General features: G+C 40.9%; 1 protein-coding gene across 6 annotated transcripts in view; it reads right to left on the reverse strand.

Annotated features, from left to right (window-relative positions):
- UBQLN1 (ubiquilin 1) overlaps positions 1-22,096 on the reverse strand; it is a 1,666,336-nt gene that overhangs the window by 125,033 nt on the left and 1,519,207 nt on the right. For all 6 annotated transcript variants that reach the window (XM_044083698.1, XM_044083697.1, XM_044083695.1 and 3 more), the window contains one exon: positions 7,260-7,428. In XM_044083698.1, coding sequence (XP_043939633.1) covers positions 7,260-7,428 — 169 coding nt within the window. The remainder of the gene's footprint in view (positions 1-7,259; positions 7,429-22,096) is intronic.

Raw genomic sequence — 22,096 nt, forward strand, 5'->3', positions numbered from 1 at the left:
TGTTCCAGTCATAGCTGATCTAAAGGAAGCCTCCAGTGCATCATAGCCACATTTTAAGAAATGGTTACTGACCTGCTGAGAGCTATGTACCAAATCCTGAAGGGACTTGCGGTCTATAGGTTCAGGAGAGGACAGTTTTTTATTTAGCAGGTCTAACAAAAATTCCTGGTACTGAATCATGTGAAATTGACAGTTTAAGGCCCTGGCCGAAAGAGTAGCAGAAGTATAAACCTTTTTACCCCATCTCTCTAATGCTCTAGATTCCCTTTCAGAGGGAAGAGGGTTTTTGGCAGAAGCAGCTGCCACACCTTTAGGGCCCTGTGAAATGGTTTCAGGGTCTGCAACAGGAGCCTTATACAAATGGTAGTGTGTGTTCGGGACCCTGTAATATCTGTCAGGCTTGGCAGGGGCCGGAGGAAGAGAATCAGGGGCAGTACAGGCATCATTATATGCATCATCAACAACTGTTAGTACTGGAGGAATGGCTAAAGGCCTATGCTGAGGTAAGTGTAGAAAAGTCCGTAGCCTTTTCCTTGAATCTGAAAAATCCTGGCCCTGCCATTGGAAGTGTTCCCTCATAGCATGTAAGGTTTCCCCAAAGGGAAATTCTTCAGGAGGAGAAGCAGAAGGAATGGAGTCTTCTGCATCAGAATCCTCATAAGGAGAATATGGGCCTTCCTGAGGGTCTGAAATGTCTGAGTCATCCGAGGAATAGTCTGTAGAGACAGGTTCCGGGGGTTCAGTCCTAGGCCTCTTATCTGGAGGGGGCTGAGAGGCCCTGTCTGGGTGAGGTTGGGATCCCCTGATCAAAGAAATGAGATCCTCAGCCAGGCTGAGTATTTGGGAACTACAGGTAGGCCTATGTGAGGGGGTTTTAGCAGGTAAGGCCTTAGAAGATTTAGCTGCTTTAGCCCTGGAAAAAGCCTTGATAGACATAGAAGCAGGGGGTCTAGCAGCCCCACATGCAGGGGTAGATATGTCTAAAGGAATAGTGTCTGACAAATCCTGGGTGCCTGCTTCTGTAGCAGTAAATTCAGTAGCAGATTCAGCCATGCTCTGCGAGGCCTCGGCTATCGGAGGCATGCTTTCGGCCGAAGGAAGAACCGAGGACTCTGTTTCAGCCGAAACCGAGACACTCGCGGTTGGCCTAACCGTGGTTTCAGCCGAAACCGCGGGCCACGAGTGTCGGTCCTTTTCCTTGCGCTTTTTAGCTAATTGTGTAGTCGGAGTCTCCGACGGCATTTTGTATGCAAAAGCGGGACCAAAAAACTCCTCTGCAAACTCCGACCGACGTCTAAGTGTCCGTCGGTTGAAGGAAGCACAGGCTAGACAAGCTGATACGTCGTGGTCTGGGCCTAAGCAAGGAAGGCAGTAAGAGTGGAAATCCTTATGAGGTATTTGTTTCCCACAAGTTAAACAATTATTTACTTTGTCTGACATCGGCTGAGGCAAGAAAGAGTCCCCAACGGGGTACTTAGCTTTTTTAGAAGTCTTCGGTAGTAGAAATCTCTGGATCTGACCGACCGGCACTTGCGAACAGCTTCTGCTTCGGGCACCACGCGGCAAGAAAGACTGAGGAAAATGGTGTCGGCTGATGCCTTTATACCCCAGCAGCTGTGACGTTGGGTGAAGTGCGACATCAGCCGAGGCCAGACCCAGACTTTGGAATCCGGCCGACCGAAGGGCTGCCTGAGGCAGGACAACCCATATGTTAGGACTGCAGATGCATCCTTGAAGGACATCCTGATGTAATGGCGTCGGCTACATGCTTTATACCCCTGACTGCCTGACGTCATGGAAGATGAGACAGCAACCGACGCAGGACTCAAGACTTTGATAATCAGGCCGACTGAGGGCTACTGCAAGCAGATAACCCAAATGTGATGACTGCAACAGTGAAACACGAAGAACATCATCTGAAATCTGTATCTACAGGAATGTGGTGATATGTATCTTTTAAATTTAAAGTCACTAAAAAACTCAAACAGAGAATAAAGGGTAACAAGCTGTGAAGAGACAGAATTTTGAATGTGAGCACCATCATAAACTGATTCAGAAAGGAAAGATCCATAACTGCTCTCCAAGAAGCTTCTTTGGCACCGGAATCATTCTGAAATAAAACCCCTCCCACTAACTGAGGAGGAGGGACAGCTTCTATCATCCCCTCAGCAAGCGTATGCTGAATGACAGGAAAAGAAAAGTCTGGTCTGGTGGGTGAGGAGAAATCTCCAGAAAGGGAGGGAACACAAAGGTAATCCAGAAAGCTTGAGACAGGTCTGTTATCCAATTTGTGACCTAGAAGGTGACAAGACTAATGAGAAAAAGAATATAAAGGATTAGTCCAGATAAAAATTTTAGCTAGCAGATCTAGAAGACTCTTTCTCTGATGCCCTTCCTGCAAGAAGAATAAAGATACCTTGTTGAAATACTAAGTAGTTTATTCAGTTAAGTAGGTAGATGTATTCATTTAAGTAGATAGATGTATTTTGGAACTGAGGACTGAGACATACGTTTCAGATTACCATCAGCTTTGCCATTTTCTTCCAAATCTTCATGCACTAAGTCACACAGAGCTAAAATGCAATTCTTTGTCCCAGGAAACAAAAATAATCCTCTGACCTCTGCCACTTGGGTGAATAAAATTTTTACTCAGAATGAAAGACCAGGATCCCCAGTTCACCAAAAAGTGTTCATTTGAGAAACCAACATAAATGTCCATGTGCTTATGTTTCATAACTACTATAACTTAAGAATTCCTCATTTTTTTTCTGTTTAAGAGACTCAGAAATATGCTTGGACAAAACACTACTGCTTTTTATATTCCAGAAAAAACTTCCTTGCTAAAGTTTTCCTTTAGCACACTTCTCAATTAATCAGTGGTATGTTCTTCCCTAAAGAGAAGAGACATTTTAAAACAAAATCTTTACAGGGTTTTCAAGGCCTGAAAGAATACCAGGCCAGTGTCTCTGGTTACATTCACAGGTTCATAGGTGTATACTAGACTAATGACTACTGGGGCCCTTATAAGCCTAGCTGTGCAACTCAAAACTGACACACAAATTTGACTTATACAGCTGGTGATTTAATGACTGCCAGACCATCCACTGGTCAAAGTTGCGCTTAAAAAGGGATAGAGAAGAACTCTACTTCACAGGGATGGGGAGCCTGTTCCACAGAACAGGAATTCTCTGAGAAACATTTGTCTCACCAACATGTCCTATTTATGTCACAAGCAAAATTCAGGTCTTTTAATCTAGTAGTTCTGATGCTGTTTTGTGGATGTGCAAAAGATTCATCAAGAGAGGGTCCAGGGATGCTCTGTATGCCAGGCAAAGATTACCTCTCAGAAGTTTGTATGATACATAGTAAAGAGACAGAGCTTTGAGGCGATCAGCACAGGACATTGTGTTTACTTCCTGTATTTTTTGTAAGGAACCTCTGTCAGGTACATATCCAAGGAGGCATTATACTCTGTGATGGGTCTGATGAGAGTACAGTGGTATGACCACCTTCCTGGACTTAGATGTCATGTCCTTGCTTACAAGGTGAGCAGCATAAGATTTTTTACTACCTTGAACTCATGCTGTTAAAAGGCTAGGCTATTATCTAAAAGTGTTAACAGATCCCGGACTAGTGAATAAACTTTTAAGTGTGTTTTATCCAGGATGGTAGATTTCCTATAATGCATTCCTTGGTATGGTGTTTTAAGCCATGGTTTTGGCACAAAGCATTTGTCTATATTACACCTTCCTGAAGGGTGTTTTCATCTTAGAGGGATTCAAAGACTACTCTCAGTTTGCAATCATCTGCAAACTTGGTCAGCCAAGGCCTTTGACAATGGTGTTGACATCTGAGAAACAGATGTCAAAGAGGATTGGGCCCAGCACACCACCCTAGGGGGTGCTACTGGTGACCAATCTTTGTGGAGGAGGACTCACTAGTCCCAATTTCCAGGGTCCTATCAGTCAGCAAGCTAGTTATCCAGTGCAGTACAAATGGGTTCACACCTAGTTCCATAAGTTTGTTGACAGCGCCTGAATAGGGTACTGTATCAAATGCTTTAGCCAGATCTAGGTAGACAGTATGCACAGTTTTCCCCTCATCCACTGCCTTAGTGACCTTTTCAAAAAAGTCCACCAGATTCAGTAAGCATGACCTTCCTTTGAAAAGTCAAACTAGGACAGATCCCATGTACGGAGGTCTGCTATGTTCTTGTTGACAATTACTATGACAAAACTTTCCATGGCTTTACAAAGATGACTAGTCAGACTAATGGGTCTGTAGTTTCCAGGATCTGTTGAAGGCCCCCCCCCCCCTTATGAAACGGGATGACCTTTACAGCCCTCCATTCATGTGGCACATAGCCTGTTTTAAGACTATAATTAAATAATGACTCTAGCGGTCCTGATAATTCATATTTTAGACTATTCAGGAGGCATCCTGGGATGTTAACAGGACCCACTGAGGCTGAGTTTTTGTCTTTAGTGCAGCCAGTACAAGCTCCCTAGTTATAGCTGAAGGTTATGTTATGTTTAGTTAGTCTACTTATGTTTTAGGGTATTTTTGAGGGGATGGTTGGAAGTGACAGAGGGGTAGAGTTGGAATTGGATTTGTCTTCTAACAAGTGTGCTACATCACCAGACTCAGGGAATGTGGCACCATCAATCACCAGTTCAGCACAATACTGTGTGCTCCCCTTGAGGTTTCTGACATAGCTGTAGCAAGCCTTATGGTTACCTTTCACCTAGAAGGCTATCTTAACCTCAAATTTGGCTTTGCTTGACCTAATTAGCCCTCTCAGTTGCCTATTTACTTTGATGGGAGAGTTTCTATCTTTATGGGAACTACCTTTTCTGATTTTTGCCATCATTTTTCACTTTTTATATATCCTGTTTTATTTGGGATGCCATCAAAGTGGTTTGTTTCTAGGGCTAGTCCTGGGTTTACTTCTGGCAAGTTCAACAGCCCCTATGCAGCCACTGACATGGTTGTACTGAGCTTCTGAGAACAATTCAGCACAAACTGCTGAGTTCTTCTGGTTTGGAGGGGCAATGAATTTTGACAATCCATCCCTTAATAAAAATAATTTGCCTTGGAATATTTCCTGTTAGTGGTTTTAATGGGCTTATTGAGTTGATTTTGATTTCAAAGGAGACGGCTTTACGGCTGGACTTTATCACAGAGGATGAGATATTCAGGTGCAGTGTTCTCCCATATTAAGCATGGGGTCCAGTATGTTGGAGCCAACAGTGGGTGCATTCACTATTTGGTTAAAGGTGTTTGTATTTATGAAGTCCAAGAATGTCTGTGCCTGTAGAGTTAAGGCTGTGTAGGATTCCAAGTCTATAGAAGGGTAACTAGTATCCTATGAGTAGGGTGTTAGGTTGGATGGTGTCTCCAGTAGGTCCCAAGTTTGCATTGTGAGCTACAGCGGAGGGTGACCTATAGCTGTGTAGGATATGGTACAGGACTTTGTCTATGGTGATCTGAACATGGAGGAACTCCAGCACTTCATCCTGGTTGACCACACAAGAGGTATGATTGTTAATGAAGTATATGGGGTCACCTCCTCCTTTAGCCTTTGTCTGTGCAGGTGCTGTACTAAAAGTGTGGAAGGCACTGAAACCTTGTAGCGCTGGGGTACATAATAGCACAGATGTCTACATTCTCGAGTGTGAGGAGGGCTTGGACAGAGTGTAATTTTTTGTTTAGGCTCCTGGCATTGAGCAGTAACACCTCCAGGTTCAGCTGAATTGATTTTGGTATGTTGATAGTTTGTCAATTTGACAGTGCCTAAAAAAGACACTATGAAGGTGGAAAAAGGTTTAGCCAGTATTTGAAAGCCTAGATGCAGACCATCCTTGGCAAAGCAATGTGGTCTGTTAACCATGCCCTCCCCAAGCTGGCAAATATGGGATTCCCTTAGAATGACACGAGACAGGCAGACAGTTGTTGAATCAATCATTTTTGCTCATACTGTGGCATCATCTTCTGTGATGGTAATATGCTGCTCAACACTAGGGTCATACTAGCTTGAGACACAATCTGAAGCTCCATAATCTCTCTCTCTTCATATAGTCCAGGGAGGTACATCTCAGGTCATTTACACCTACACGGACTATGATGGAATCACACTGGTACCTGTGGTGTAATGACTTGAATGTGTGCATGATTAGGCGGATTCTGGCTCCAGATAAGCAACTAACAGTTACCTTCTGCTTGTTCAGCCTGCTTAGAGGGGCATCAATATAACAGACACAAGACCAAAACATGACATACACTTCTAATTAAATGGAGCCTGATTACAGAGAAACAATATTTAAAAATAACTAAATAAATAAATAAAAAGACAATACTGTGACTTGCCAAAGACCAAGGCTTTGGAATCAACTACTGAATTCAATAAGAAGAGAAGACGAAATGCTGACTTCAATTGGCAAAATAACTAAATGGGGTACAAAGTGAATTTTCATTACATGTAGAATCCCCCATAAAAAAATATTAGCATAAACTTGCAATCACAAACACCTCAGGACTGAAAAAAAATTGGGCAGGAAGGAATTACATTTGCCTCTGGTCATTTTCAATGCATTTTATGAATCTTCTATAGCAATGGTATTTAGTATGAAGATCTGTAATGATAATGAACTTCAACAGACTAAAGCAAAAGCTAAAACATATGGCTAACACAAGACAAATGGTTTAAAGCATCATTTTACGAAAAAGTAGTCTATCTCAAACTTGATTATTAACATGTGAGATGTGGTAAGCTCTGAGAGTCTGGATAGCAACAGCCAGAAACAGTGGTTTTATTATGTTATCAATCAATCACAGTTTAGAAAGCCAAAGCCATTGTAAGAGTTTCAGATCATAAGTCATGGCTAGAATTTCTACAGCAAAATCACATGGACCATTTTCATCTGTGTGCATGGGTTACTACCAAAACTCTTGGGCCCTAAATATTAACACACATCACACATTGTAAAATAAATGAAAGCGCACATACATCTACTCCACAAGAAAAATTAAAGACTATTCTGTACAACTGAATTTGTGAAAGGAATATGACAGTGCAGAGGTTCACAGGTTCAACTTCCAAAACATGCAGCATGTAATTATTTCTTTTGAAAAGAAGACAGGTTTCTCTTCTCTATCATCCTTGAACAGAAAAATACTTCTTAAAGAGTGCTACATAATTTGACAAATCATATAAACATTTTTTTCAGATATATGTGGGCCTGAGCTTTAGTGTATTGTACCTGGGGATTTGCTGCAGCTAACGCTTGTAGCATCTGCTGCACAAACTGTTGTTGGCCACTGTCTGTAGTGGATGATGGTACTCTTGTACTCTCACTTGTTCCAGAACCTGTAGTAGATGTACTTGTTGTGCCTCCAGTGTTTCCAAGGCCTCCAAGCCCAAGGTTAAACCTGGACAAAACATAATTAAATAGTTAATGCAATTATGTAGAAATGAACAAGTTAAAGCATACAAATTAAATTGGAACACTGTAGTCAAACTAATACCAAAAACACGGCTCCAAATCCACAAATGCACGGCAGGCGTTGAATGTTCTTAACGCAAAAGAGAATTTATTTGTAAAAACAAGTACAGCGTTTTCGCCAATCAATCTTGAATGGCTTCCTCAGAGAAACATATTTTTTCATCTAAAATCAAGACTGTTTTTATCACTGTGCTAGCAATACGTACATACGTCACTTCCTGATCTTGCAGCTATTTTTTGCTATAATACTTAAAGGGATCATGACCAGAATGTACTGATTCAACAACAAATATCAATCATTTCTTTGAAGGACCATTTTAAAAGTACATTTTTAACAAGCCATTTTCTAAAAAAACATTGTTCCTTTTCTAAAAAAATCCGTTTTTTGTGTTTCTGTATATTTTCCCACTCATCAAGGGGGGAACACCTTCAAAACCCAGGCTAAACTGAAGTAAAAAAAGAGAATTTAATTCTAACTCGTACCTTAAATACATATCATACAGACATTCCTAACTTTTAAAAGAACAATCAGCCGTGATGGCTTAAAAATTACCTTTTGATTATTAAAAAGTATAATAATACATAAATCCCTTGACCTTTCCTGTTGCTAAGGGATTTTTTTATTTTTTATTTTTTTATGTATTATTTTTATTTTTTTTTTATTTTTACATTTCCACCCACATATTCATTGGTCCACTTTTTTCCTTACTACCCAATAAAATGTGGTGGTCTTAAACAGTGGATAAGTAAGTAACCAATGTGACCATGTAAAAAAAACCATCTATTTATTATATATCCCCCTAAAGGTTACACTATCTGAAATTGTCAATCCAATAAAAATTGTATAATGTAAAATTTATGTATATAGAATGGGAATGTATGTAGAGTAGTAAATTATGTACCAAGAATGATGGAACATAAATCTATGGTAAGTATACATACCCCATTCGTGTACCCACCTTTTCAGGGTCGTCTTACTCTGGTTCAATGGATGTCTTAAGTTAAACAAACAGTATCCAAAAGACATTTCACTATAAACCATACACCAATTTCATTTTCTGAGGTAACTTTTTAGTTTCAACAGACAAGAGATATTACAATTCTCGTCTTTTGGATACTGTTTGTTTAACTTAAGACATCCATTGAACCAGAGTAAGACGACCCTGAAAAGGTGGGTACACGAATGGGGTATGTATACTTACCATAGATTTAGGTTCCATCATTCTTGGTACATAATTTACTACTCTACATACATTCCCATTCCATATACATAAATTTTACATTATACAATTTTTATTGGATTGACAATTTCAGATAGTGTAACCTTTAGGGGGATATATAATAAACAGATGGTTTTATTTAGATGGTCACACTGGTTAGTTACTAATACACTGTTTAAGACCACCACATACTTTATTGGGTAGTAAGGAAAAAAGTGGACCAATGAATACGTGGGTGGAAATGTTAAAACAAAAAACAAAAAATAAAAATAATACATATAAAAAAATAATAAATAAAAAAATCCCTTAGCAACAGGAAAGGTCATGGGATTTATGTATTATTATTTTTTTAAAAATTAAAAGGTACTCTTTTAAGCCATCACGGCTGATTGTTTTTTTTAAAAGTTAGGAATGTCTGTATGACATGTACTTAAGGTACTAGTTAGAGTTAAATTCTCTTTTTTTAACTTCAGTTTAGCCTGGGTTTTTGAAGGTGTTTCTCCCCCTTTGATGAGTGGGTAGATATACAGAAATACAAAAAACGGACTTTTTTTAGAAAAGAAACAATGTGGTTTTTTTAAAAATTGGTTTGTTGAAAATGTACTTTTAAAATGGTCCTTCAAAGGAATGATTGATATTTGTTGTTGAATCAGTACATTCTGGTCATGATCCCTTTAAGTATTATAGCAAAAAATAGCTGCAAGATCAGGAAGTGACGTATGTACGTATTGCTAGCACAGTGATAAAAACAGTCTTGATTTTAGATGAAAAAATATGTTTCTCTGAGGAAGCCATTCAAGATTGATTGGCGAAAACGCTGTACTTGTTTTTACAAATAAATTCTCTTTTGCGTTAAGAACATTCAACGCCTGCCGTGCATTTGTGGATTTGGAGCCGTGTTTTTGGTATACAAATTAAATTGGTAAACAAAACATTTTAAATGCATTTTGAAAAATATGACAGCTCTATATAAAATGCAATTGTCATTAAAAAAACATTTGCAGTTAGGCTTTACATCTACAATGCATTTTTTATTCATCAATAAAATTAAATCCACTTAGCACATGTTGCATTCTTCAAGGGGGAGCAAGGAGCTACCTTAAGTCACTCAGAACCGCAAAAGTTATACAACTTGAGACTGATAGGGACTCAAACCCTGGACTGCAGGCTGAGTATTGCAGCTCATAGTCTCAACCCTCTGTGCCCTATATCCACAAGATACTGATGAGAACATATTTAATTTAGAGTGAGGACATGGCCGGTTTCTGCACTAGCTAAAAGAAATTCTCCAGTAACACTGATGCCAGTTGCCATTCGCTGAGTTATTACTTTACTTTGGACATGTGATGTTCTCCATTTCTGAGATGTACAGAATGCATTACATCTTTCTGTTACAAAAAAGGTACAATTGTGCAAGTAAACGTACCACAGCAGTAGACAACTGAATGTATCACAGTTGCAGTAGCATACAGCTATATGGGACATACTGTGCCAAGGACTGGATGCCCAGCCAGTATAAGAAGGGTTTTGGACTTCTTCCATGCACACAATCATGAGGGCACACTGGTATAAAAGCAGACAAATGGGTGCCAAAATTCAGATATTTCTTGACTCTCTCCAAGAAGGGAGGATCTCATATATAAGTAACCAGACCAGGCTGCAAATTGTGGAAAGTTATGTGCGAGGAAAAGATGGACAGTGATAAAGGGAAATCAACCCTGGCCAAAATGTTTTACACAAATATACACACAAGTATATATGTATATAAATAAACATACATTTATATCTATGAAGCTATATGTACATAGATATCTATATCAATGGAGTAGGATCCAGAAAGAAGGATGCAGTAATTCAACAGCAATCTATTCAAAGATCTACTGTTACGATAAGATTGCTCACACAACTGTACTATGTTCATCATTAGATCACTGTTGCAGTAGCATATAGCTACATAAGACTGCCAAAGTCTAGACAGCTTGGGAGTAGGACAGAGGGGCCCTGGAGAACTGAACTTGCAAACACTTCTCTGGCCTTGGAAAACAAGTCAGTCTTGATACGTTTGATGAAAGTGTGACAATAAGATCAAGCAGCTGCCTTTGGAACAGTTCTAGAGTCCATCCATTTCCAAAATGTGAACTCTGGTATAAGTAAGCTTTAGCTTTCTGAGGGAAAGACTTACCAAAATGAGAACAAAAATGGATGGAAAGAGATAACCACTTAGAAACTATTTTGACACTGGTTGTCATTTTCCTTTCAACCAAAAGACATGAAGAGCTTATGCTCTAAAGTATTTTATTCGGTCAATGTAGTACTGGAGTTGTCTGTGTATATTCAGAATATATAGGATTCTCTCTTTACCCTATTGGTTCAGAAAATAATACAGGGAGATGAATATATTGACAAAGTAAATTAAGAGACTACTTCTGGCATAAAGAATGTATTAGTTACTGTCATTCTGTCCCTATGAAAAATGAGGAAGCACTGAGTCACCAAAGCTTGCAAATCAGATACTCGCCTAACTGAAGTCACAGCAGCGAATAAAACTGTCTCCCATGTCAAGAACTTCAAATCATCTTGGTGAGCTAGTCCAAACAGTGGAAGAGCGAGATTTTTCTAAAACATGGTTGAGATCCCAAGGACAAGCCACCTGCTTACAAGGCAGACAGATGTGCAATTTCCATTTCAAGAATGGTTTTACCTGGAATAAGGAAGAAAAGGGGAACTTAAATGCAGATAGGTAGAAATGTCCAAACAATTAATTTTAACAGCTAAGAAAGGCTCGAATAGAACAATTTATGCAGACAGTGAATAACCAGAGCGGCTTCTACCTCAGAAGGGTCCTGGGTCTTCCAGTTGGCTAAACTGGATTTCCTAACAGCAGGCTTTCTAGCCTCCTTTATTTTCTGCTGGACATCTCCCTGAGAAAAGGTGCCCAAATGGTATCAAAATTCTATTATCTAAACAGTGAAATTAAGATTCATGCAGTCTTGAGTGGATCAGTGATCACCTGTTTCTGAGTAGTTACATTCAGTGGGGAAGAGTGTGGTAACTGCCCTTGGCCATATTCATGGGAAGTGTGAACCAATGTTGTCTGAGCCAAAACGGAATTACCAAAATGATTTCTGGAGAGTCATTTTGGATCTTTAAAAGAACTCTGGTTATCAGAGGAATGCGGGAAAGGTATAAAGGAATAATCCCATCAATGGGAAGAAAAAGGCATCTGTCTTGCAGACCTTTCTGCAGGGCATCCTGGAGCAAAATCTCTAACAGCCTGCTGTGAATGAAGTATACAGATTTATCTGAGGAGTTCCCCACAGGATGATAACCCTCCTGGTAGACCCCGACATGTAACATCCATTTGTGAGGCTCCTGGTAGACCCCCGACATGTAACATCCATTTGTGAGGCTCTGCTCTGGATCTGCTGAAAGTGTCTGTTACGGTGTTCTGCTCTGACATAACGTAGGTAGCCTAAAGGGATAGGTTGCACTGTGTTGCTATTTCTCAGGCTATAATGGCTAGTCTGCCTAGGGGTAAGACTTGGCTCCCCTTGATTTATGTACCACACCACAATGGTGTGGTCTGTGATTACAAACAGAGGTCCTGGAGTCCACAAATGGTTAAAAGATGAATTTAAGAAAGCCATCACTTATTTATTTTTAAGCCATCTTTTATTTGATATTTATGTGTTTTCCTTTAGAAGATGATCCCACATTTCTTGAACTTTGAATTCCTTGGATACTGCTCCCCTTATGCAAAGTCTGAAACGTCTGCAGTTACAGAATGAGAAGGGAATGGGGGGGGTACAGGGATACATAGATTCAGTAGGGTCTACATAGCCCACCATAAAAGTTTCTTCATGATAAAGTTCAGCACTGACATTGGAAATGACAGAGGATACCGGTGCTGAATCCACACAGTCTTTTGAGAAACCATTATATTTTCCTCATGTACTGCCTGGCTAGTGGAATTGGGAAAGTGGAAGCAATGTACTGCAAAATCTTGATATATTCCCTTGCAGCAGTCAATGAACCACAGGGAAAATTGTAGGAACTGGAAATGGTAAAATGCAGCCTTTTAGATAAGATAATATTAGGGATATGTTTAGCAGACATCCTAAAAATGTCAGTCTGTGAAAAGCGGAAAACAGATGCCTTCTCCAGATTAAGATGAAAATTTAGGTTTTGGAACAGATTTTTGACAAAAAGGCAGTGTTTCTTGACAGTTTTGAAAAGGGTATACAAAATAGGGCAATTGTCCAAGTAGGGGAATATATAAAAAGTAATTTTTGAAGCTAGGCACTTAATGATTACTCTTGGCACTGTGGAAAGCCCTAAGAAAAAAGAGGAGAACTGAAAATTTGAAACAGAAACAGAAGACCTTAAATACGATATACAATCACTGTGAATGGGAATGAGATGACTGGTGTCTAAGATCCAGAGTTACCAAAAACAGACAAGGGGCAACTGAGAAAGGGCTGGTCCAGCACAGACCTTCAATATCCCCTTGTTTGTAGTAGTATAAAATCATTTGTCCTGCTGAGATTCTGGAACTGGCTCTATGACACCTTGACATAACATACAAGACAAAACAGGAGAAAATGGAGGAATTTAAGTTTCTGGATATGGCAGAACTCACTGGTTTGAAGGAAGAGAGTTCTAGTGTCACTTGCATCCATTCTGGATTATTCCAACTACCTAGGACTCTGGTGTGATTTATTTCCAAAGAGGGAGGAACAGAGAAAGATTGTCTCTTAAATTGAGAGGTTGACTCAGGTAGAGAGGGGAGGGTGTGTGGAAGACAATGATGTTCACGCATTTTTCTTGTTTTGGGATTGAACCTAAGCTCCATTTCCTATTTTTTTTTTTTGCATCTTCCTGCCACTTTTTCTTATACTGCTGTTTTCCAGACTTCTGCTGAGAACATTTAAAGGACTTCCTAAAAAAGCACCCAAGACTGGAAGAGCAGTTTCTGTTGTACTTTGAGATGGGTAGCTGAAAATTATTCTTGACTTCTTGGATAACTCAGCTGAAGAGGTAGCAACTAATACTTCTTTGTCCAAGGGAGCATCAAGTATCTGGGCCTTAACATCTTCAGGAAGACTGACCTATGCCACACATATCTGTGCATCACAGAACCTGCTGCAGCTGCTAGGGATATTGCAACAGCTGCAGCTTATGATCATTTCAAACAATACTTCATTATTTGCAAAACAGAAGAAATCATACTGAGTAGAGAGGATGTTACCTCAAAAGCAGGTAAACCAGCAAAGGGTTTATTCATATATACAAATGTTGCCAACAAATGACTATCCTTCATGCTAGGGTAGAAGACGTATAGACCCCCCCCCCATACATATCAAAAGTTCTTGAAGGAACAGGGTTACTGGTAGTGTACTGTTTGGATCTGGTGTCATTGGCTAAGGAAATTACAACTGGGTCTGCCAAAGGGTTACAGAAAAGGACTTTGTGGGAATAAGTCACTTTGTAAAGCCTATTAGATTTTGTGGGCACAACAGGTAAACTGTCTGGAGAAGCACATAAAGCATTAAAAGCCTCCTCCAAAGCACCAATGACAGGAGGAAGAGCAAGAGACTTCGGGGTGCCTACCTGAAAAAAGGTACAGTTGTGTGAAATCTTACCATAACGGTAGATGTCCTTTTCTTCACATTTTCAGTATTCTTTACAATAGGGATCCCCTGCCAAGGGTGGCCCAATGTCTGGTCAGTATACCAAAGCCTTTAGGTTGCTAAGGGTATGCCATAGGTCACATGTATGGTCCCTGCATGCAGCATAGGTTATAAAGGTGATGTCTGGCCATAAAATCCTCACAATTAGGAAACCCAGTAGGAAAGCCAGAGGTACCAGGCACATCCAGAGGAAAGAACCAGGGGGAGAAGGGAGGGAGTGAATACTGCAACAATGACGAGAAGGACATCTACCATTATGGTAAGATTTTACACAATTGTACTATGTCCTTCCATTTCACTGTAGCAGTATTCTTTACAATAGGGAGAGTGCACAAGTTCATGAAGAAGGGAGTGAGGAGGAAGGACCAGCAGAGCCCTCTTGGAACCCATGAAGGATGGCATTAGCAAAACCAGCTTTAGCCCTGGATATCACATCTAACTGACAGTGCTTTGCAATAGTATGCAAAGAAGTCTAGATAGCTGCCTCAAGCATAGAGTTAGTATCTAAACCCTTGGAAAATGCACCAGAAGAAGCCATGCCCACAGTAGAATGAGCCTTAATCAAAGGAGGAAGGTTCTTGTCATGAAAAGAATAACAAAAAGAAATGGATTTAGATATTCAAGAAGAATTAGTTTGCCAGAAACAGCCAATCCCAAAGATCTAGGATCAAAGGAAACCAAAAGCTGATCAGATTTGTGAAATGTACTGGTCTTATCAAAATAAAATCTGAGTTGTCTTTGCACATCCAAACTGTACAAAACCTACTCACAAGCAGACTGTGCAGAAGGGAAAAAAGTGGGCAAATGAATAGACTAAGACACCTCATTCATAACTTTGGGCATAAAAGAAGGATTAGTACAAAGGGGCAACTAAAAAGAGTGGGAAACAGCCATGTGCTTGAAGCACAGACACTCATCTGACAGAACTAAGGGCCAACAAAAGAGCAGTTTTCCAAGAACAATGCAGCAAGGAAGCTGAAACCACAGGCTCAAAAGGAGCCTGAGTCAATTTCTCCAAAACAAAATTATGGCCCCAGGAAGGGGCAGACTTCCTGGGAGGTCTAATATGAAGGATGCCTTTAAGAAATTGTTAAGCCTCAAATCTAGATAATAAAGGGGGTGGCTACAGGCAGACAAGGAGAAATAGCTGACAAGTGGGCCTTAACAGAAGAATATGCCAACCCAGCATTGAGCAATTCGCACACAAGACGGAACCACAGTAACATCCACAGAAAGTGGATCCAGGTTACGAGTAAGACACCAAACAGAAAACCTCTTTAATTTGGATTTCCTAGGAGACCAGGAAACCCACTACTAAGAAATCCTGCAGTAGAAGCTCTGGAGAGGTAGCCGGAAAAAGTACGTCATCTAAGTAGGGAAAGACCTGCAACCCCTTTAGCCTGCAAAAAGCAATCACAGTAGCGAGGCATTTGGTGAAGACTCTTGGGGCAGTAGAGGCCAAATGGCAAAGGAGAAAACTGAAAATGTCAGGAAGCAACAGAGAAATGTAAAAACTTCCTGAAAAGGAGATGAATAGGACTAAGAAGATAAGCATCCTTGAGGTCCAGAGAAACTAGAAAAGCCTGAGAAAGCAGCAGAGGAAACAGTCTGAAGGGACAACATCCAAAAGGAAGGGACCTTCGAAAGGGTGTTTAGATAAGAGATCAAGAATGGGTCTCCAACTGCCCTCTTTCCTTGGGGACCAAGAACATTCTGGAATAAAACCCCTTTCTCCTTTGAGAAACTGGAACTCCCTGAATAGTTCTCCAAGTCAAAAAACCCTAAAGCACTTCTGGAAAAAAAAGTTACTTGTTCCTGAGGGGTCTGAGTAATGCCCATGAAAGAGGAAAGGATTTCCAGACATGTAATACCCTTTGCAAATGATGGAAAGAACTGAGGAATCTTGAGTGATCTTTAACCAAACAGGAAGAGACAGAGAAAGATGAAGAGAAAGACTAATGTGGCTGAAAAGTACAGAATAGTCAGACAGCACCTGGTTTGTCAGAAAAAGGAGACTTCTGAGCTGCAGGAGTCTGGGTAGCCTTAGCAGGAGGAGCCCTTCTACCACCCTTCTTACCTTTGGGGGAAGGGCGAGACTGCCTTCGAACAAAGGCTGGCTTATTAGGGTAATTCCCTTGGAATTTAGGTACAGCAGAAACAAAGATATGTTTTAGATCTTGTAAAGTCTTACCCTTTTCCTGTAGGGACTTGAACAAAGCAGCAGCAGCACCAAATAAATGCTTCTTACCCAGAGGAACATCCATCAACTTAGCCATATCATCAGGCAAAGGTTGAAGCCGAAGCCAGAAATATCTCCTCAGCACACAGACAAAAGTGGCAGCCCTAGAGGAGGCATCTGCTGCACCACAACTGTATTTAACAGAGTGGCGAGTCACCTGAGAAAACGTCCCTAACAATGGGAGAGCAGAAGTTTTCATCTCAGAGTCAGGAAGGTCAGAAATAACCTGACAAGCCATGACATAGAACAGCTAAAATATATCTTGTCACATGGGTCTGATAATTGACAGCCCTAAAACCAAGGGTGGCTGAGGTATAAACCTTCTTACACAATCATTCCATAGTCCAACTGTCTTTATCAGAAGGAAGCAACTTTGTGGAAAGCTGTAACTTTGACAGCTTGTCAGATGCCACAGACACACAACAGAGGGGTCAGCCGATGGGCACTTATAAAGGAACTTGCAATCATCAGGCACCTTATAAAAACTATCAGTTTTTTTGGAAGCAAGGGGCTAAGAATCAGGAGCCTGAGATGCACTAGAAAAGGCATTCAACATAGCAGCCAGGAAAGGAAAAACAGCAGAAGGTCTAGGAGAGTCCATTTGCAAATGCTCATAATACCTCTTCTGAACTTCAGACACCTGGGCACAATCCTATTTGAAAAAATTCCATCACTCTGGAAATTGTGTCCCCAAAGGAAATAACCTCAAAAGGAGAGTCAGGACTACTGGACTCCTATTCCCCAAATCCATAATCTAAGGAAGAAGGAATCTAGGAAGAATAGGCAAGGTATTCCTCTTCTGAATCCTCCTCCTCTTCAGAGGAATCCTGTTCCCTATGCCTCTTAAGAGGAGGAGAACACCAAGGGGGAGCTGGAACAGAAACACCCAAGGCTTCAAAGCCATAAGGGCAATAAACAAACCTCGAGTGAAATTCTGCCATTTGCTCTACAGGTCCTTAGCAGCAGGAGAAACACGTTTAGTTTTTTTGTTTCTTCTTTACAGGGACATCAGCCTTGTAAAACTTAGAAGGTTCAGACCCTGTACGACACTCAATAATTGTAGTTGGCACTTCCTCCCTAACCAAAATCTGAAGAACACCTCCAGGCCCTTCTGTAATAATCATCTGAGGTTCCCCCTGTGCATCCGAAATGGACATCTGCAAGGCCTCCAAGGACATGTGTGAAGTCAGATCCATGTTGACCTCTGAAGCGGTCGCGGCACAGGAATCCAAATTCAGGAGCTGGGCAATCTCCTTGGCTTTCACTAGCTTCAAGAGAGATGCCTAGTGGAGTTGGTACAGCCAAAGAATCAGACCTAGCTTTCTTGGCCTTCTTCGTGGACGACTATCCCTCGAAGCGGGATGTTCCTTCCATAGTGTCTTTTGCCAAAAGCTTAAGACACTGATTTTCTAAATATATGTGAAAGGGGAAAGATGACTAAGCAGTCTCTTTGGAACAAAAGCCTGGCAAACAGAACAGGATGTATGGTCGTGGGAAGCACCTAGACAAAATAAACACTGCTTGTGACAGTCTTTACGGGAAATCTCCTGCACTGGCATTTACCCTTTCTAGATGACATGAAACCCCACAAGCAGCAAAAACAAAGGAAAAAAAAAAAAAAAGGCAAGAACAAAACCCCAACGGGGCATTTATATGAAAACAGCTTGGTGAACCAACAAACGAAGCAACTGTTCAGACCGACAATCAAAGATGGTGTTTGGTCTAGCAGCAAAGAAGTTCTGAGGATGTTTTATTTTTATTTAACATTTGTTAACCAGGAAAGTCCAACTTGGAATGAAGCCAATTTTCAGTGGAGGCCTGGGGAGAAATGCTCCAGATGTTATATCCAGATGTCACCTTTATGTCCTATGCTGTATGCAGGAAGCAAATGTGTGACCTACACTGTACCCTTAGCAGCCTAAAGGCTTTGGTATACTGGCCAGATGTCAGGCTGCCCTTGGCAGGAGATCCCCACTGTAAGGAATACTGCAACAGTGAAATGGAAGGACATGTTCATAGCACTTCTTTTGTGTTTCAAAGATTTATTTCTCCTCCCACTGGAAAAGGTCTTTTATCTTACATATGGAGTCTGAAAAAGATATTTCTTCTACAGGAAAATGAAATGACATTTTTCTCAGACTCCAAAAGATTCAGATTCTGACATCTGTGAAGCATAATCAGTTTTAGTTCAACGTCCATCTGGGATTCACTTTCAGAAGGTGAAGTAGACAGTATCCTTTTTAAACGGGAAGAAGCTGGGGAAAGAGACTGTAAAGAATGAAAAGTTTGGAAAAGCCTTATCGTAAAACTGCACCATTCCTCTTTGGCAGTCAGGGTGAAGGGTGGAAAAAAGATTTTTAGTCTTTACAATTTTCTTTCTGGAAGTCTCTAATGTAACAGTCCTAGTCAAATCAGATGTATGGACTCTGACACCCGAAACCGGTATCTCTTCTGTTGTCAGCACTTGAGGGATAGCATCTGACCCTTCCAAGATCACCAAAACAGGATTCTTCTTTTTCACTAGCTGGTGTATCTCCACCTTTTGAAGATGTGCTTGATTCCATACCCTTGGAGGTGTCCCTAAGAGCAGTACTGTGGGGTCAAAAATTGAGAGAGATGGTCCGTGGAATCCAATAAGGCCACAGCAGAGTTAAATGTTGGGGGCTGAAGAACAGAAGCTGAAGGTAAAGCCACTCTGGAACTCTGTCTGAATGATTTCCTTTTCTCAGGATTCAGAAGGGGTGGGTGTGTCAGAAGTACTTGAGCTAGCATCCACTGACATCCTGGGTAAGGGACTTAAGTCATTGGTTCACAAGAAATACCTTAAGGCTATTAAACGGACTTCTTATTGTCTTGGGAGTAAATGACAAGTAGATGCTACAGAGGCAGACATTGTCTCTTTTAAACAAAACAAAACAGCTGGAAATCTTTATAAGGAATCTGTATTTCATACAGAAAATTCATTTTTCTCCTGGATATAAGAACAATTTCAACCAACTTTACACAGAAAGAAAATCCCCTAAGAAGTACTTATTTGCTCAAAAGTTCAAACAAGCAGACTGGTGAAACACAGAAGACACAGCAAAGACAAGAAAAACAGTTCTGGAATTTTGCGCCCGTACATCTGCTTTTGTACCAGCATGCCCTTGCGTTTCCTTGGACGTACTGTGCAAATGAAAGGCACCAAAAGATTTGGAATACAGGCCAGAAGTCCAACCAATCCTTACCAGGCTACTTCCCATACAGCAACTACAAAATGATATAATAATGGACCTTTTGTTTTTAGTTTGAAAGTCACTGCTTGTCAATGTCATCCATCCTCACATAATGAAAACATATCTGTGTTGAAGCCAATAATAAGAAAATGGGGATTATGACTCATTAAAATAGAGAATGTTATTATTCAATGTGTTATTTCTAATTTACATACAAAGATCACCACATAAAATCAGAACACAATGAAAAATAATATGCAAGTATTAAGAAAGCAATAGAAAGGGGACCATGATAAAAACTTTTATAGACCTTCAAAGGAGCAGCAAATTCACAAGGGGATCATCTTACAGCAGAAGACACGCACAATAACAAAGTGATAATATGAATATAACTAGCTAGCAGGAAAGAAAAAAAAACAGAGCGCCCACTTCTGTCATTCCTGACGAGGTTAATGGGTCAAGAAAACTGAAAGAATATGCACACGGGACATACGAATGGTAATTAGAAGTTATGTACCTACCATAACATTCCATGTTAGTTGTCTTCTCTCGCCTTCTTTCTTGCTGGATGGGTTCGGAGCCGATCCTCGGCTCCGACTCGGCACTTGCTTTAGCTTGAGAACTCCTTTTACCAGCTCGAGGCAACCCTATATCCCATGATGCAAGGCGGAACTACCTCAGATCTCGTTTGGTAGCTAACCTACCCTGCTAAGGACTAACCTAACATAATTAGGAAAAACCAAGTTCATAATAAGAGTCCTCATATGAAGGCTCAGGAGGAAACAACCTGATAGGAACTCTTCAAGATCTGTCCAGGCCAGGGGGAAGGAGGGAGGGACGCAAGAAAGAAGGCGAGAGAAGACAACTAACATGGAACGCTATGGTAGGTACATAACTTCTAAATGTTAAGTTGTCAATCTCGCCTTCATTCTTGCTGGATGGTACCGCGTCCCTAGCACCTGTATCCCGGGTGGCTCAATGGAACAGACTCTTGAGAACTGTGGAACCAAACTTGGCCCTGTCTCTGGAGGCCAAGTCTAACTTGTAATGAGAGACAAAGGTATGAGGCGTGGCCCAAGTAGCTGCTGCACAAATGGTATCAATGGGTAGTCTATCCTGAAAGGCTGCAGAAGTGGATAGACTCCTGGTTGAGTGTGCTTTCGGTTTAGAAGGTAGCTGCTTGCCTCTGAGAGAGTACAAATAGGAAATGGTGGAAGACAACCATCTGGATAAGGTCACTTTAGAAACTGGAAGACCTATCCTGTTTTCTGCATAGGAGACAAATAATTGGTCCGATTTCCTGAATTGTTTAGTTCTATGCAAATAGTACCTGAGCTGACGATGGACATCCAAAAAATGAAGCTTTTGTTCAGCTCTGTCAGAATAGTTTGGGAAAAAGACTGGTAGATCTATGGATTGGTTAATATTGGTTTGAGACACAACTTTGGGGAGAAAGGACGAATTTGTTCTTAAGGATACCCTGTCCTTATGAAAAACCAAGTAAGGGGAACGAATGCAGAGAGCTTGAATCTCGGAAACCCTTCTTGCTGAAGTGACAGCCAGTAAGAATATAGTTTTCCAGGTCAATAACTTCAAAGAACATGAAGCAGACGGTTCGAAGGGAGGTAGCATCAAGGATGCCAACATTAAATTTAGATCCCATTGCGGAGGAGGATGCTTTATCGGTGGCTTTAGGAGAAAAACTCCTCTCAGAAAGGCCTTGCATAATCTATGAGACATAATGTTATTATCATGCAAGCCAACATGATACTTGGAAATAGCAGCCAGTTGAACTTTAACTGTAGATGAAGAAGATCCTGAATGAAAACTTCAGCCAGGAAATCTAAAACAGAATGCACAGGAGCAGTAAAGGGATCAATATTCCTGAATTTGCCCAAATAGAAAACGTCGCCACTTGCTAGCATAAACAGTTCTAGTGGACGACTTTAAAGAAGACACTAAGATGTCTCTGACTGAATCAGAGATCATCGGAAGCCTGGCTAGGGAAGGAAGTGGAGCAACCAAGCAGTGAGGTTGAGAGAATGAATGGCCCGGTGCTGCTGACCCGACTGGTGGATCAAGAGATCAGGAACTGGGTCCAGATGCCAGGGCTGCACCAGGAGGTGACGATGCAGAGACGGAAACCAAATTTGTCGAGGCCAGTAAGGGGCAATGAGAATCAACTTGGCCCTCAAAACGGTGGCTTTCTGAATGACTTGTGGAATCAAGG

The sequence above is a fragment of the Protopterus annectens genome, chromosome 9.part0 (assembly GCF_019279795.1).
Source record: "Protopterus annectens isolate FY-2018-M chromosome 9.part0, PAN1.0, whole genome shotgun sequence".
Lineage (NCBI taxonomy): Eukaryota > Metazoa > Chordata > Ceratodontiformes > Protopteridae > Protopterus > Protopterus annectens.